Source organism: Peromyscus maniculatus, chromosome 14 (genome assembly GCF_049852395.1).
Source record: "Peromyscus maniculatus bairdii isolate BWxNUB_F1_BW_parent chromosome 14, HU_Pman_BW_mat_3.1, whole genome shotgun sequence".
In the NCBI taxonomy this organism is placed as follows: domain Eukaryota; kingdom Metazoa; phylum Chordata; class Mammalia; order Rodentia; family Cricetidae; genus Peromyscus; species Peromyscus maniculatus.
This window is the reverse complement of record NC_134865.1, coordinates 82,286,851-82,299,339: the sequence shown is the minus strand read 5'-3', so window position 1 is coordinate 82,299,339 and position 12,489 is coordinate 82,286,851. Positions and strand designations below refer to the sequence as shown.

General features: G+C 57.9%; 1 protein-coding gene across 1 annotated transcript; it reads right to left on the bottom strand.

The window, feature by feature from the left end:
• Positions 1-239: 239 nt before the first annotated feature.
• Positions 240-1,761, bottom strand: Dio3 (iodothyronine deiodinase 3). Its single transcript, XM_015985721.3, has one exon. The coding sequence runs from the start codon at positions 1,630-1,632 to the stop codon at positions 718-720; it is 915 nt and encodes a 304-aa protein (XP_015841207.1). The 5' UTR covers positions 1,633-1,761; the 3' UTR covers positions 240-717.
• Between the last annotated feature and the right edge of the window lie 10,728 nt (positions 1,762-12,489).

Here is a 12,489-nt window from a genome sequence, read left to right as displayed (position 1 = left end):
CCCCTTACCACGTCCCTCTCCCACCCCATTTTGGAAGGTTCCTCATGGGATCCAGAGCACTCTCCCCCTCTTACTTTAAGCGCTGTTTTAGAGCTCCCCTGCAATTCAGAGCCGACCCGTGGTCAAGCCCAGTTAGAGACGGTTCGTCATCAGCAGCCGGGCTCCAGCGCACCCAAAGCTAGGCGGGGAAAATACCCTGCCCACCCTTCCCCTATCCCCAACCCCTCCCCCAACCCAGGGACAAGAAATAAACACAAAAGCAGCAGGACTCCCTGCGCGCGCGACAGGTGGGTGCCAGGCAACTAGCAAGAGCCTGTGGCGCTGCTGGAACCCAGCTGCGCTCAGGGCGCGCGCGGGCGTGGCCGACAAGTCTGATCTGTGAGATGCTGGGGACTATGGAGTTGCTGGAGGAGCGCTGGGGAGCAAGTGTGAGAAAGTCCAGCAGGTAAACTCCAGCAGGGACAAAGATGCCAGTTTGAGCCACAGCGATGCTCCCGAGAGCAAACCAAGCAGGTACAAAAGGGAGTCACTATAGCAGTCTTAGGGATGCTAAGTCTTTAGGTGGCTGAGAGCCAGACTCAGTTCTGAGTTCTGTGGCTGTGCGCATCTGTGTCATGGGCACCCCGACAATCTTGACTTCGTTTGTAGCACTAGCATGTGGGCTTCGAAGGCCCGAGGACCCAGCCCGCCAATGTCTGTCACTGGTCCCTTGGTTATTTAGAACTGACGTGGCCTAGTACCGTGCAACTGCTCATCATAGCGCTCCAGCCAAGTGCGCAGCTCAGACACCTGGTACCCATCGGGGCCACGGCCTCCCTGGTACATGATGGTGCCACTCTGGATGACGTAGAGGCGCTCAAAATAGGCACCATATGCGGAACTGCTGGAGTTGGCCATGGTGTCCAGGACCAGAGGACAGCCAGGTGCACCTTGCTGCAGGACCCTTGCCGCACTGACACGGTCCTCCAGGCTGCGGTGCTGTGGGATGGTGTAGGGCGAATCTGAGGTGACCCAGCCGTCGGATGGATGGGCTTCCTCGATGTAGATGATGAGGAAGTCGACGTCACGCTGGTACTTGGTGACCAGGCGCTGGAAGGCGCTCATTCGCGCCATGAACGGTGGTCAGGTACAGCTGCCAAAATTGAGCACCAGCGGGCGGCTCCCTTGTGCGTAGTCGAGGATGCGCTGGCTTTGGAAGCCATCAGGTCGGATGACCTCCGAGTTAGGCGCAGGGCCACCCTCGTGGGCCTGCTTGAAGAAATCCAACTTTTGGCCATGCCACACGGCCTTGAGAGAGGCTAGGGTGCACAGACGGTTGTCGTCCGATACGCAGATGGGTGGGTCGTCGGGGGGCACCTCCTCTCCTTCACTGTTGAGCTCTACTTCGGGTTCAGGGTGGTCAGGATGGCGACGGCGCAGGAAATGCTTGCGGATGCACAAGAAATCTAAAAGCCAGAGCATGAAGGCCGTGCCCAGGAAGCGCGGGAACAGCACGAGGCACGAGGCGGTCTGGGCGCAGAGCCTCAGAGAGTGAAGCAGCAGGGAGCGGAGCATGGTGGCCACGGGCCCTGAAGCCCCCGGGGGTCCTTCACCTTCTCCCACCACCAACCGCGAGGCGGCCTGGCGAGGCATCTGGTCTTCGGTGGCGCAGGGAGCTCAATTTATAGCCAAAGCTTGAATTGGCGGGAGACTCCACCTCCGGCCGGGGCCCGCCCCCTTGCAACTTGAGCCCTGAGGGATCACCCAGAGGCGCGGCCAATACCCCAGAAATCCTGGGTCGAGGGCGGGCGCAGGCTGGCTGAGGGTGGAGCGGTGCGTCCCAAGGCTGGCAGGGGCGGGCCTGAGCCCCGCAGCCAGCTCTCAGGGGCGGGGGGACCCCGGCGTCGCTGCGGTCGGGGACTAGGAGCCCGATCCCAGGGCCGGGCAGTCGGTGGTGGCAGTGGTCTAGCCCGCGCAAGCGCCTCGTACTGCTCAGGTCCCAGCGGGCGGGCCCTAGCCCGCGCCCCTCTCGCCGCGCACCTGAGCTGAGTTCCCTGGCGGCCGCAGCGCCGCGCCGGAGCTCCGGTTCGCTTCCCGCGCGCCGCCGCCGCCAACGCCGCCCACGCTGCTGCCGCTCGTGCGGGGTCGCTGCCCAGGTACCGCGGGAGTCCAGGGCCGCGGCCGCCGCTTGGCTGGCCCCCGGCTGCAGTCCCGCCAGGGACGCGGGCCCGCGAGGAGGCAACTTTGGGTTCCCGCCGCCCTCCCCGCTCGCCCGCGGGCGCCGCTCGACTGCCGCAGCCCGTCCGCCCGCCTCCCGCGCGCGCTCACACTCGCGCCTCGCACACGGCCGCCCCCCGCACCGCCCCGCCACGCACACCGCGCTCCGCGCCCCCCGCCGCTGCCCGAGCTTGCCGCGCGCCGCCCCAGTCCACGCCGCGCCCGCCCCGTCCCATCTCGTTCCCGCCGGGCGCCACAGTTCCCGGGTCAGCGTCCCCTCGGCTCCAGCCGGGAGGTGCAGAGGGCAGAGCCCGAGGGTGGGCTAGTGCCTGGCTCGGGAGACCCGGAGAGTCGCGGCAAGCGACGCCGAGCCTCGCCCCCGGCCGGCTCCCGGACGCCCTGGGCGCGGGGCGCTAAGGGCGCGGGGCGCGGGGCAGCGGGCGCGGGGCGGCGCCGGCCCCGGGCGGCTCTCCCACTAGGGGTAGCTGTTGCTGAACGCGGGAGCGCTCCCCTCTCGCTGCTTGCCTCGCCCGGCGCAGCCCTGGCCTCCGGGCGCACCCGTCCCGTTCGTCCCCGGACGTTGCTCTCTGCCCCGGGAACGTCGAGACTGGAGCGCCCGAACTGAGCCACCTTCGCGAACCCGGAGCGCGGCGGCCCGACTCACCGCGGAGGCGCCCGGACGCGTAAAGTGCGTACTTTCAACTAGGAACGTGTGCAGAGGCTTTTTAGGGGTGCGGGGTAACTCCCAACAACGTGGGGTTCTGGCAGGCCCCGCCGCGGCGGCGGAGACCTCCTAATCTGTCTCGGCGCGCAGCGCACTGCTGGTGACTTTGGGTTCAGGGGCGGCGGGGCGGGAAGGTACCTTGACCTGGGGTCCCCGAGACTCTGAGCAAGTTCCGCTTCGCTACATCTCACAGTGACCCCCCTCCCCAGGGCAGGGTTTCAACCCCAAAGCTCCCGGGAGCCGCACGGCCAAGAACACCCCAGTAATCGCAGGGGTTTTTCTGGGTGACGGGACCCCAGCCGGGTACCGCAGCTCCAGCCGCGCTGCCCGGTGCTGTCCCGTGCGCTGCCCTCCCAGCCGAGACCAGCTGCCTAACTTTTCCGCCTGAGACTGCTCTGGCGTCCCGAGCGGGTGGGCGCCGGCAGATCGTTTTCCACTAGCCAAGGAACTTGTCCGGAGAAGTCGACCGTCCGCAGGGCAAGTGGCCCAGGGCAAGGGGGCACAGGTAGGCGCCCACCCTCGCCACTGGGTTCAGCGGTCTCTGCCAGGGGTTCCTTTGGCGGGACCTGTGGCTGCAGCCGCTGGAGCCCTGAGTGTACCTCGCTTGGAGAACAGAGTAGCCTGTGAATGGGGCTCTCCTTTCCCCTCTGGGTCAGAGGATTTCTCTGCTCTGTGGGACGGGATGTACAGCCCAACACTTCCCACCTGAGGGAAGCCAGCAGACTCCTACTGTTCCTAGCAGCCATGTTAGGGGCTTTCAGGTGGACTAGGAAACTTTCCCTGAACATACCTGACTGGGGGTCCCACTCATAGGGTTCTATCCCGAAGCAGGGCTTCTCTGAGCTTGCAGACCTCTACCTCCTTCTCTTTTGTACTGGGGTGATAGAAAAGAGACATGCTGAAGAGTCTGAGAGGCAGATTGGGGGCTTCTGAGACCCTGTCTTGGGTAGGGCAAGAGATAATTCTCCTCAGCCCAAGATTCCCTCATCTCTAGGAGACACCACTCTAGGGCGGGTGTCCTGCTCCTTCACTCAGGGACTTGGGACAGGCATATGAGGCAGGTCCTCTCCTTGCCACATTCAGTTTCTGAAAAGGCCACCTGGGGTATGTTCATGTGTCTGGATGCATATGCCATGTGGCAGTCATAGTCTGGGACAGACATAAGTCCAGCCCTGCTGGTCCTGCCCTATGGGACCAGTCACATCTGATCATCACTCCTTCCTGATGTGGGACACCTGAGAAAGAAGCTGTCAGCCTCGCTGGGCAGCTGCTGGTGTGTGGGGGACAGGCTGTACCCCACACCTCAGGACTCCAGAGCACTGGATGAAGTACCCCTTGACTCCTATGGCCTCCTGTACAGGTGAGGACAGACCCAAGGCATGGGTGATTCTGGCCTTTGGGACACATACCTGGCTTGACAACTCCCACTCCAGTGCTCCATACACCCTTCTTCCTGTTCCCCCATCTCTTTTAGCCCCCTCTTTTTCCACTTCCCTCCAGGGCAGCAGCCCCAACTAGTTATAGCTCTCTCCCTTTCTACCAGTTGCTTAGGCTGCCCTGTCTTGTTCCAGCTGTCTATAGAGTGTGCATACTGGCCAAGGCCAAGACCCATCTGAAGTCCATTGGATGCTTGGGCCTCGGTGGACCTGGCAGATTTGGGAGGGGACCTAAGTTAGGTGCTGCTCATATTTCAAGGTCCCAGGCAGGGCATGTCCTGGGCCCTCTTGCCTGCCCTCTTCCAGCTCCAGCAGAGGGCAGACAGGGGAGAGAAAAGGAGGGATATGTTGGCCTGGGTCCATTTGGTGCCCTGGCACAACTCCGGGTGGGGGTGGGGGCCCGGGCCCTGGCATGACTGGGGTGGACTGGACTTTGGCCAGCCTTCCACTTGCAAGATCTCGCCCATAGTGGTCTGCCTGTGAGGGGGTGCTTGGTGGGCCTGACAGGAACCCCTTGTTTCCCAGCCTCTAGGTGTGGCTGGTGGGTGGGTGTGGCAGGCTTAGTCTCTGCCTTTCTTTCCCAAGGCTGTCATGGAGCTTGGTGGGTAGTGTCAGGGGTTTACACATCTCCCAGCAGGAGTAGTACCTCCTAGGCGCTCAGAAAAGATAGTTCAGCCCCCACACTTAGAAGAGCATTGGAGAACGACAGCCCAGTGACCTGCCTATGGCCCCATCTCATCATGGCTTGGTGGCGTGGACTTGGGCCTCCGTGGGCATCACTCCCGTTACTCTACTCTGCTTCCCTTGCACTGGCCCCTGGACACTCCAGGGCCTTTCCTCCCTCTGGACTTCCACCCATGGTGTTCCTCTTGCCCTTCTCTTCCCTTTGGGGCCCCCTTAATCTTTCTTTCCTTCCAGAGCCCTCACCTGACCTGTGGCACTCTTCCCCATGCAGGGGAGCCCAGCCTTCCTGCCTGCCTGGACTGTCCTCAAAGGAGCACATGCCCTCTACCTGGCCCGTTCTTCCTCAGGGGCCAGCAGCCTACTACGCAGCAGATGAAGTTCTGGGTCTGCCTGGCAGACCTGCCCCTCCCAGGCTGGCTCAGCTGGGATCCCCTGGAGTGACTGCTGAGAGGTGCCCAATAAAGCTTTGTGCCACGAGTAATGTGTGCAGTGTGGACTTTCTGAAAACTCACTTTGGGGGAACTTCAAGATGTGTGGTTCTGCCCTTCTGCACACTGCAGCGGGGGTAAGCAAGGCAGGGCATGTTGGTGGCAGCAGGGTAGAGTGAGGTCACCTAGGACCTGCTCCCGGGAACGTCCCCCTTTGGGTGTGGCCTCTGAGGAACATGCCCTCCCCCTGGCCACTTTACCGGGGTTTTCCCTTTCTAGGCATGGCACCCTCTGAAGGAGGTTCTTAGCCCTTTTTACTAGTTAAAGTGGTCTCGTGTGACACGCGTCTCCACCTCTGACTCACACCAGCTAGTGGGGCACAGAGGATACTCTGAGGAGACGGGGTGGTTGGGGGTTCAGCGTTGATCTTAGAGATTCAGGGTCCGAACATCTGGCCAGTGGCTTCCTTGTGCTGGTGTTCCACAGATGCAGAAGGTTCTAGACACCGTGGAAGATCTCGCCCTCCCTCCTGCCTGCTACTCAGGGGCTCCGGTGAACTCTCACGGGGACTCACATTCTGGCCACTGACCTCAAGTATTGTCTTTCCTGGCCTTTCCTGTCATAGCTTAAGGCCTGGTTCCCACCCTCCAGCCTATCCTAGGCTCCCACTTAGTCCTGGCACAAGCAAGCTCCCACCATGCTCTTTGTGCTCGGCTAGCCCTGTACCAGGACAAGGGGTAACACCCCTTACCAGCAGCTGCCTGTGGGTACCTGCGTCCTGCCTAGGGACAGATCCCAGCCTGCCTAGGGGCCACCTTCTTGTGTTTCTACCACTGAGCCTCTCCGGAAAGAGGTGGGTTCACCAGCCAGCAGACCTGAGTCCCAGGTCTAACGTTTTAATGCATTGAATCACCATGATGTGGAACAAATGTGGAATGTGTGCACACGTATATGTGTCCATATCTATTCTTGTTCAGGTGGAGTTCAGCTTCTTTCCCAGAAAGGCATCACAAGTGAGAGGAGAGTGTAAAACAGAAGTCAAGGACCCCCCCCCCCCCCATGTAGGGACAAAGTGCATCCACGGCGTACACTGCCCTGACAACCGAAAAATGGAGATTTATTCCTTTAACATCCTGGTGGTAAAGTCTGTCTGGTTATGACACCAGAGGACCAGTGGATGAACCATGATGTCTAACTGTGCCCATGCATGCCTGCGGGCCATGCTGGTCAGAAGCCTGGCCCAGGCACTGAGGCTCAGTGTGAATTCTGAGTCTCAGACTCCTTGAAGTGCAGCCATCCAGTATGAGTTTATGGACCATGGGAGGAGAAGGCTCTTCATTTCCCACTGCTCATGGTGTGAAAGACAGCCCGAATGAGAGATATCCTTCTGAGATGTTTATCCTCTGGGGGAGGCCACTCCAGACTCCGATTTGTGTTTGATTCTCAATCTCTGTCTCTCTCTGTCTCTCTCTGTCTCTCTGTCTCTGTCTCTGTCTCTGTCTCTCTCTCTCTGTCTCTCTGTGGTTTGCACATGGAGTGACAAACGTGTGCTGATCCTCAGGTGCTCCCAACATGGTGGTACCCTGGGTAGGAGTGTCGTGTACTCATAAAGAGTGCAAGGATGCCCAGTGAATTTCCTGTGTTGGGTGGGATCATGGAAAGTTGCCACAGGTGGAGGGGGTAGCCTCAGCTTCTTTGTGGCTCTCCTGTGAAGCCTGGAGGACCTCCTGTCTTGGTGCTCTTCCTTGGAAAGGGGCCACATATTCTGGCCCTTTGTCCCAGAGGTTCCTGGATGTGTACTGGGGCTGATGACTGTGGACAAATTGAAATAGAAATGGCTGGAGGTGTGAAGCCCATAGTATCTGGGTTTTGGTGAAGAAGCCAGTCAAACTCTGTATGGCACAGGGCTTGTGACAGCTCCATTCAGGGGTCCCAGGTTCAAAGCCACTATAGTGGGCAGGTGTAGAGTTTGAAGTTCAGTTACTTGGTGAATGGCATGTCCAGGATTCTTGGCCGGGGCCATGGTGCAAATGCCAACTGTCAGGAGGGCCATCTCATAAGGGCCAGGCCTTTCCATCTGAAGGGACACTGGCTTTGTGAATCCCCCAGACCTAGGCTCAGATCCTGTGACTACTGTCTACAGCCATGTCCTGAAACTTCTATGGGATAGGACCTGCTTATTTTTGAAGTCCCTATTTTAATAGTCCCTTTTCATGTGTCTAGGGGAGTTTGGGATATGGTGGCTGGGACATGGCCGGCAGGAGTTGTATCTGCATATTTCCTCAGCTCAAAGAAGTCATGATGGGTGTCCTCATGGGAGGGTAGAGTTCCGCAGGAGGAGGGAAGAGAGTGTAGGTGCTGGGAGGTTGCAGAATCAGGGAGGGCCAAAGCTAGACTTGGTCTTGCAGCTTCTGATGGTGGCCACCCCCATCTTCATCACCTACAGATCAGAGGCCAGGACCCAGCAGGAGCAGGCTCAAGATCGTCTTTCAGGGAGAATGCTTCATGGGGTCTCAGGTCCCTGGGTCCTCTGAATATCCTACTTCATGGTGCCCCTCAGGATGGAGGGGCTCTGCAAGGCAGCAGGGGGGGCAGCTTCAGGGTCAGGGAGAGTGTGTCTCCTCCTCCCCAGAGTCCCTTGGCACAGAAACAATGTGCATGCCCCTTGGGAGGAATAATGGCTTCCTGCTTGGCTCCTCTATTCTGTGGCCATGGTCCCTGCCCCTGGGCTCCATGACCTCCCAGGCATAATGGAATCTTCTTGACTCAAGACCCTCAAGAGATGCTGCTGCTCAGGGAAAGAGGGAGATGGGAGGTGGCAGGGGTGGGCCGGGAGGCCTCGTTTCTGCCTCTGATGTTTGTCTTTCCCTTTCTGGAAGCTTCTTCAGGCTCCCCTAGTTGAGCAGGGGTTGTGAGGTGCAGGAGTTGTGAGGTTGGGTTGTGGTGCTATTCTAGTGACCTCACCCTGTAGATCTGAGCTGTCCCCTGGGAAATTCCCTGGGGAAAAGGGTCGGGGTGGAGGCGGGCTCTTCTTGCTTCCTCTTCCTGCCTGGGGTGGCATCCCTGGGGGTGGTGGCTTCACTTGGGACAAGAATCTGTTTCGGTTAAGTGGTTCAGTGTGCTAGAATGCAGGATGGTAGAAACTCATTCCAAGTTACGTTTCAGGAGACAAGTGTAGGCTGCACTGCCTACTCCATGGCATGGACAATGAGGATCAAGGATGCTCTAGAGCTTGAAATGCCTACTGTGTGCCAGGTGCTTAGCTGGGAGGATTTTCATGTGTTGATGCAACATTAGGGAATCTCCATGCCTTCCTCACACTCAGAATACTGGGTCTTCCAGGGGAGCACATGCCCTGATCCTATTAAGAAGTGGTACTGCCCATCCACAAGGTATCCATCTGTCTGCCAGCCTTCCCATCCATCTGTCCATCATCTATCCACCCACCCATCTATCTCTCCATCTATACTTCCATCATTCATCCACCCACCCACACAGCTATCCATCTGTCCATATATTATTCATCCACCCACCTATTTTATCTGTCCATCCATCATCCATCCATTCATCCATTCATCTATTCATCCATCAATCTGCCCATCTACTCATCTGACAGTCCATCTGTCATCCATCTACTCACCAATCCACTTATCTATTCACCCATGTCTCCTTGTCAACCTCCTCTTCTGTCTATCCATTTGGTACCCACAGTGCTTTAGCTGATCTGAAGGCCTAGACCAGCCCCTCTCATGATGGGCCCAGGTCTTCCTTGGGAGAGGTGAGTGCCAGGAGACCAGTATGCTATGGATGTCATTGGCTTGGTAAAGTCCCTAGAACATGGACTAAGAGGTAGGGAAAGGATGGGGTTTGTAGACGGAGATAACTTCATGGTCATCCTCATGAAGCCCGGTAAAGCCCGACTCTGGTTTGTCCCTTGTGGTCAGTGGCACAGGATGTTGCTGCTGGTAGATGAGCAAGAAGCCAGAGCCTTTAAAAACCTGGGTAGCAGGGAAGCCTAGTGAAATCTAAGGTGGAATTAGCTCCTGCAGTTCCGAGTGGCTTGATTGAAGGTGGAGGGGGAAGGGTGGGTGCCCACTCAGGTGGAGGTGGTGGAGGGGCTAGGCCCTTGGAGATGGGGCACAGGCACACTGGCCATGATGTCTTCCTTTGGAGCCTGAACCATGATGAGGAGGAGCTTAGCATTCATGCACAGATCTGTTCTCTGGGGACCAACTCCCTCTTTCTCAAACCAGACCTTCTTGCTGTATGTCACCTTGGGTCCTCCAGGGATCTTGTTGCCCTGGAGATCAGATCCAGCATCCCAGAATACTTGAAACTTTCTTCCAGAGACCTGGAAGGAGACAGAAGGCATAGATGGTTCCTAGGAGGGTGGCAAGGTTTGGTTCCAGAACCCCAGCATGGGCCTGTGAGAGCTCACAGGGAGCAGTCTTACAACACCAGCCTTGGGGTGGAAGGGGGCAGTCTTTGGTGTCTAGCACTATGGCCAGGCAGGTGGAGTCTGAGATACTGAAGGCCGGCATGCTCTGCTCTTGGGGCATGTCTCTCGCCATCAATGACTGCCCGTTGTGCCAGAGAGCTGTCTACTGCTGGTCCTGAAGGCTCTTTTTAGGGGTACTGTGGTAGCCCAGTGAGAAGGCTGGGGTAGGGTGGTCTTGTTGGGCCTTTCAGGCCTATGGATGCTGATGAGGTCACAGTTCTGGGGTTCGGACTCCAGAGCCAATGGAATTGCTTCTTGGGGTCTCTAGGCCTGCCATGGTCCCTGACTATGGTGACTGGTTCGTGGGTGGAGCTTGGAAGGTCTGAGCACATCCCATGGAAAGGACTGGGACTGAATCTACCCATGAATCTGTGGTCAGGAGCTGCTTAGGGGTGGGTGGGCGGAGGAGAGGAGAAGAGCCTCCTTCTAGTGCCAAGTATGAAAGGGGTGGGGCAGAACTGGGGGGTGATGTGAAATGTGGGCTGAGGGAAGAGGTGTATTGGGGGAAGGGAGGCTCATCTCCCCACCCCTGCTCTGCCTCCCTCTCCTCCTCTCTCCCTTCTCTCCTCACTCAGGGAGAGGCCCCTACCAATTGGAAGACTTTACGGTGCTGCTCTTGCCCTTTGCAGGGTAAGCAATTTTGAAGGGCTTCAGCAACCAGGACCATAGTGGCCCGGCTGTCTGCGGGCTCCAGTGGTGAGCACCTCCCCTCAGCAAGACAAATGCAGTGGCTGCCCACTCCTGGGAGCCCTGGGTATCATTGTTGTGGCCCAGGTGGGAGGTGAGCAGGGATGTTAAAGGTCGAGGGGCTGGATGAATTCTAGACTCCTGGAGAGACCTTGTCCCTGAATGCTGTCACCTCCCCAAGACCCTGTGCAGGGCTGACACTGCAGGAATCTTGTCTTGTCCTGGAGGGATCCTGGGGGCACCTCTGTCCTCAGGAAGGGCTCTTTGGAGAGGCAAAAAGAACACATGTCTACACCTCCAGATTCTGAAAATGGATTTCTCCCAGGGAACCAGAGACTCGGAGTGCGTTCTCTCCCCTGAGCAGAAGCCAGGAAAACAGCAGGGGCGGGGCTCAAAGAGAACTAGGGAGAACCCGCAGAGTCTGGAGGCTTGGATTCAAGTCCTGCCGCCCACTGATAGGCAGTGTGGCCTGGCTTTACCCCTGGACCTCGTTTCTCCTATCCAGTAGAACAGTGCTACCCCCTGCCTTTTGGGGAGTGCTCAGAATGCATATCTTTGGTCATCTTCACCTGCCTTCAGGATGTCAGGGTCAGCCAGCTCCTGCAGGACTTCCCAAGGTGCAGGAAAGTTCCAGTGTTTGCTATTCTCAACCCCAAATTCTTGCTTTGTAGCCTCAGGGCAGTTGCTCACTCTCTCCGAGCTTGGTTCTTCTTTCTAACTTTGGGGCACGAATCTCTACCTCTTAAGGTCACTGGGAAGCTCTGGTGAGATGTGAGGTGATATCAGACACAGTTCTGTGCATACTCTGGACGGCAGGGACTGTCTGTCCTGTGTGTGGCCCAGCTGTGGCTGGGCCCTTCCAGTTCCTCCTTGGCCTCACCCAGAAGCACTTTGCAGCCTCCTGCGGGAAGCCCTCTGTGGCTAAGGCCTGACCCTCCCAGACACTTGCCCTGAGCTCTGATATGTCCACTGGGCTTGGTGTATCCCACCTCTTCTCTGTTCTCCCTTTCTCAAGATCTGCATGTTTTAACAAAGCTGTTCTCTGCTCAGCACACGGCCCCTGATGTGGAGTTGCCTTTCAGGCCTTGGTGGGGGCTGTGCCTCCTTCATTATTTCCATCTTCTGGGGACACTTCAATATCAACTCTCCTACTCCACTGCCCGCCCCCACACCATGTGCTTGGCTCCCCAATAGCTTCAGTGGGGACCTTGGCTATTCACTGGGGAAACCAATCAGGGCTCAGGAGACAGGACCCGTGGCTGTGCAGAGAGATATGTAACTGCAGGGTCTGAACATGGTCTATGTCTCAAGTTCTGGCTTTTGTCCTGAGCCATGGGCTCCGTACATGGTCATTAGCTGCTGAACCGTCTCCTGAAACCGTCCAGTTGACCCCACCAAAGCCTGCCTACCCTTCAGAGCTCCACACAGATAGTCCATCCCAGGACCCCCCAACTCCTTTCTTACTAGGTATCCTCTCCTCCTTTCCCTCCCCCCAACCCCTGAGGAGGTCTCTTCCTCAGGGCCCTGGCTCACTAGCTTCCTGACGGCTGGAGAAGGCGTGTCCATGACAGTGTCTTGCTTCCCACCTCCTCCCAGAGTAACAGTAACTCCAAATTCAGTCAGGGTGCATCTGAAGAGTCAAATTTGAGCGCCCTTTGCAGTAGTCTATCTACTCATCTGCCCAAATCCTTGACAAGGATGTGTAAAAAGTGACCATGAACCCTCTGAGTCCCTGTGTGAACTGTGGGATGGTAGGAGCTGCTCTGTTAGGCTGACTGCTGGAGGGAAGCTGGTAGTTGAAGATGACTAGCCTAAGAACACAAGTTACTGCTACTT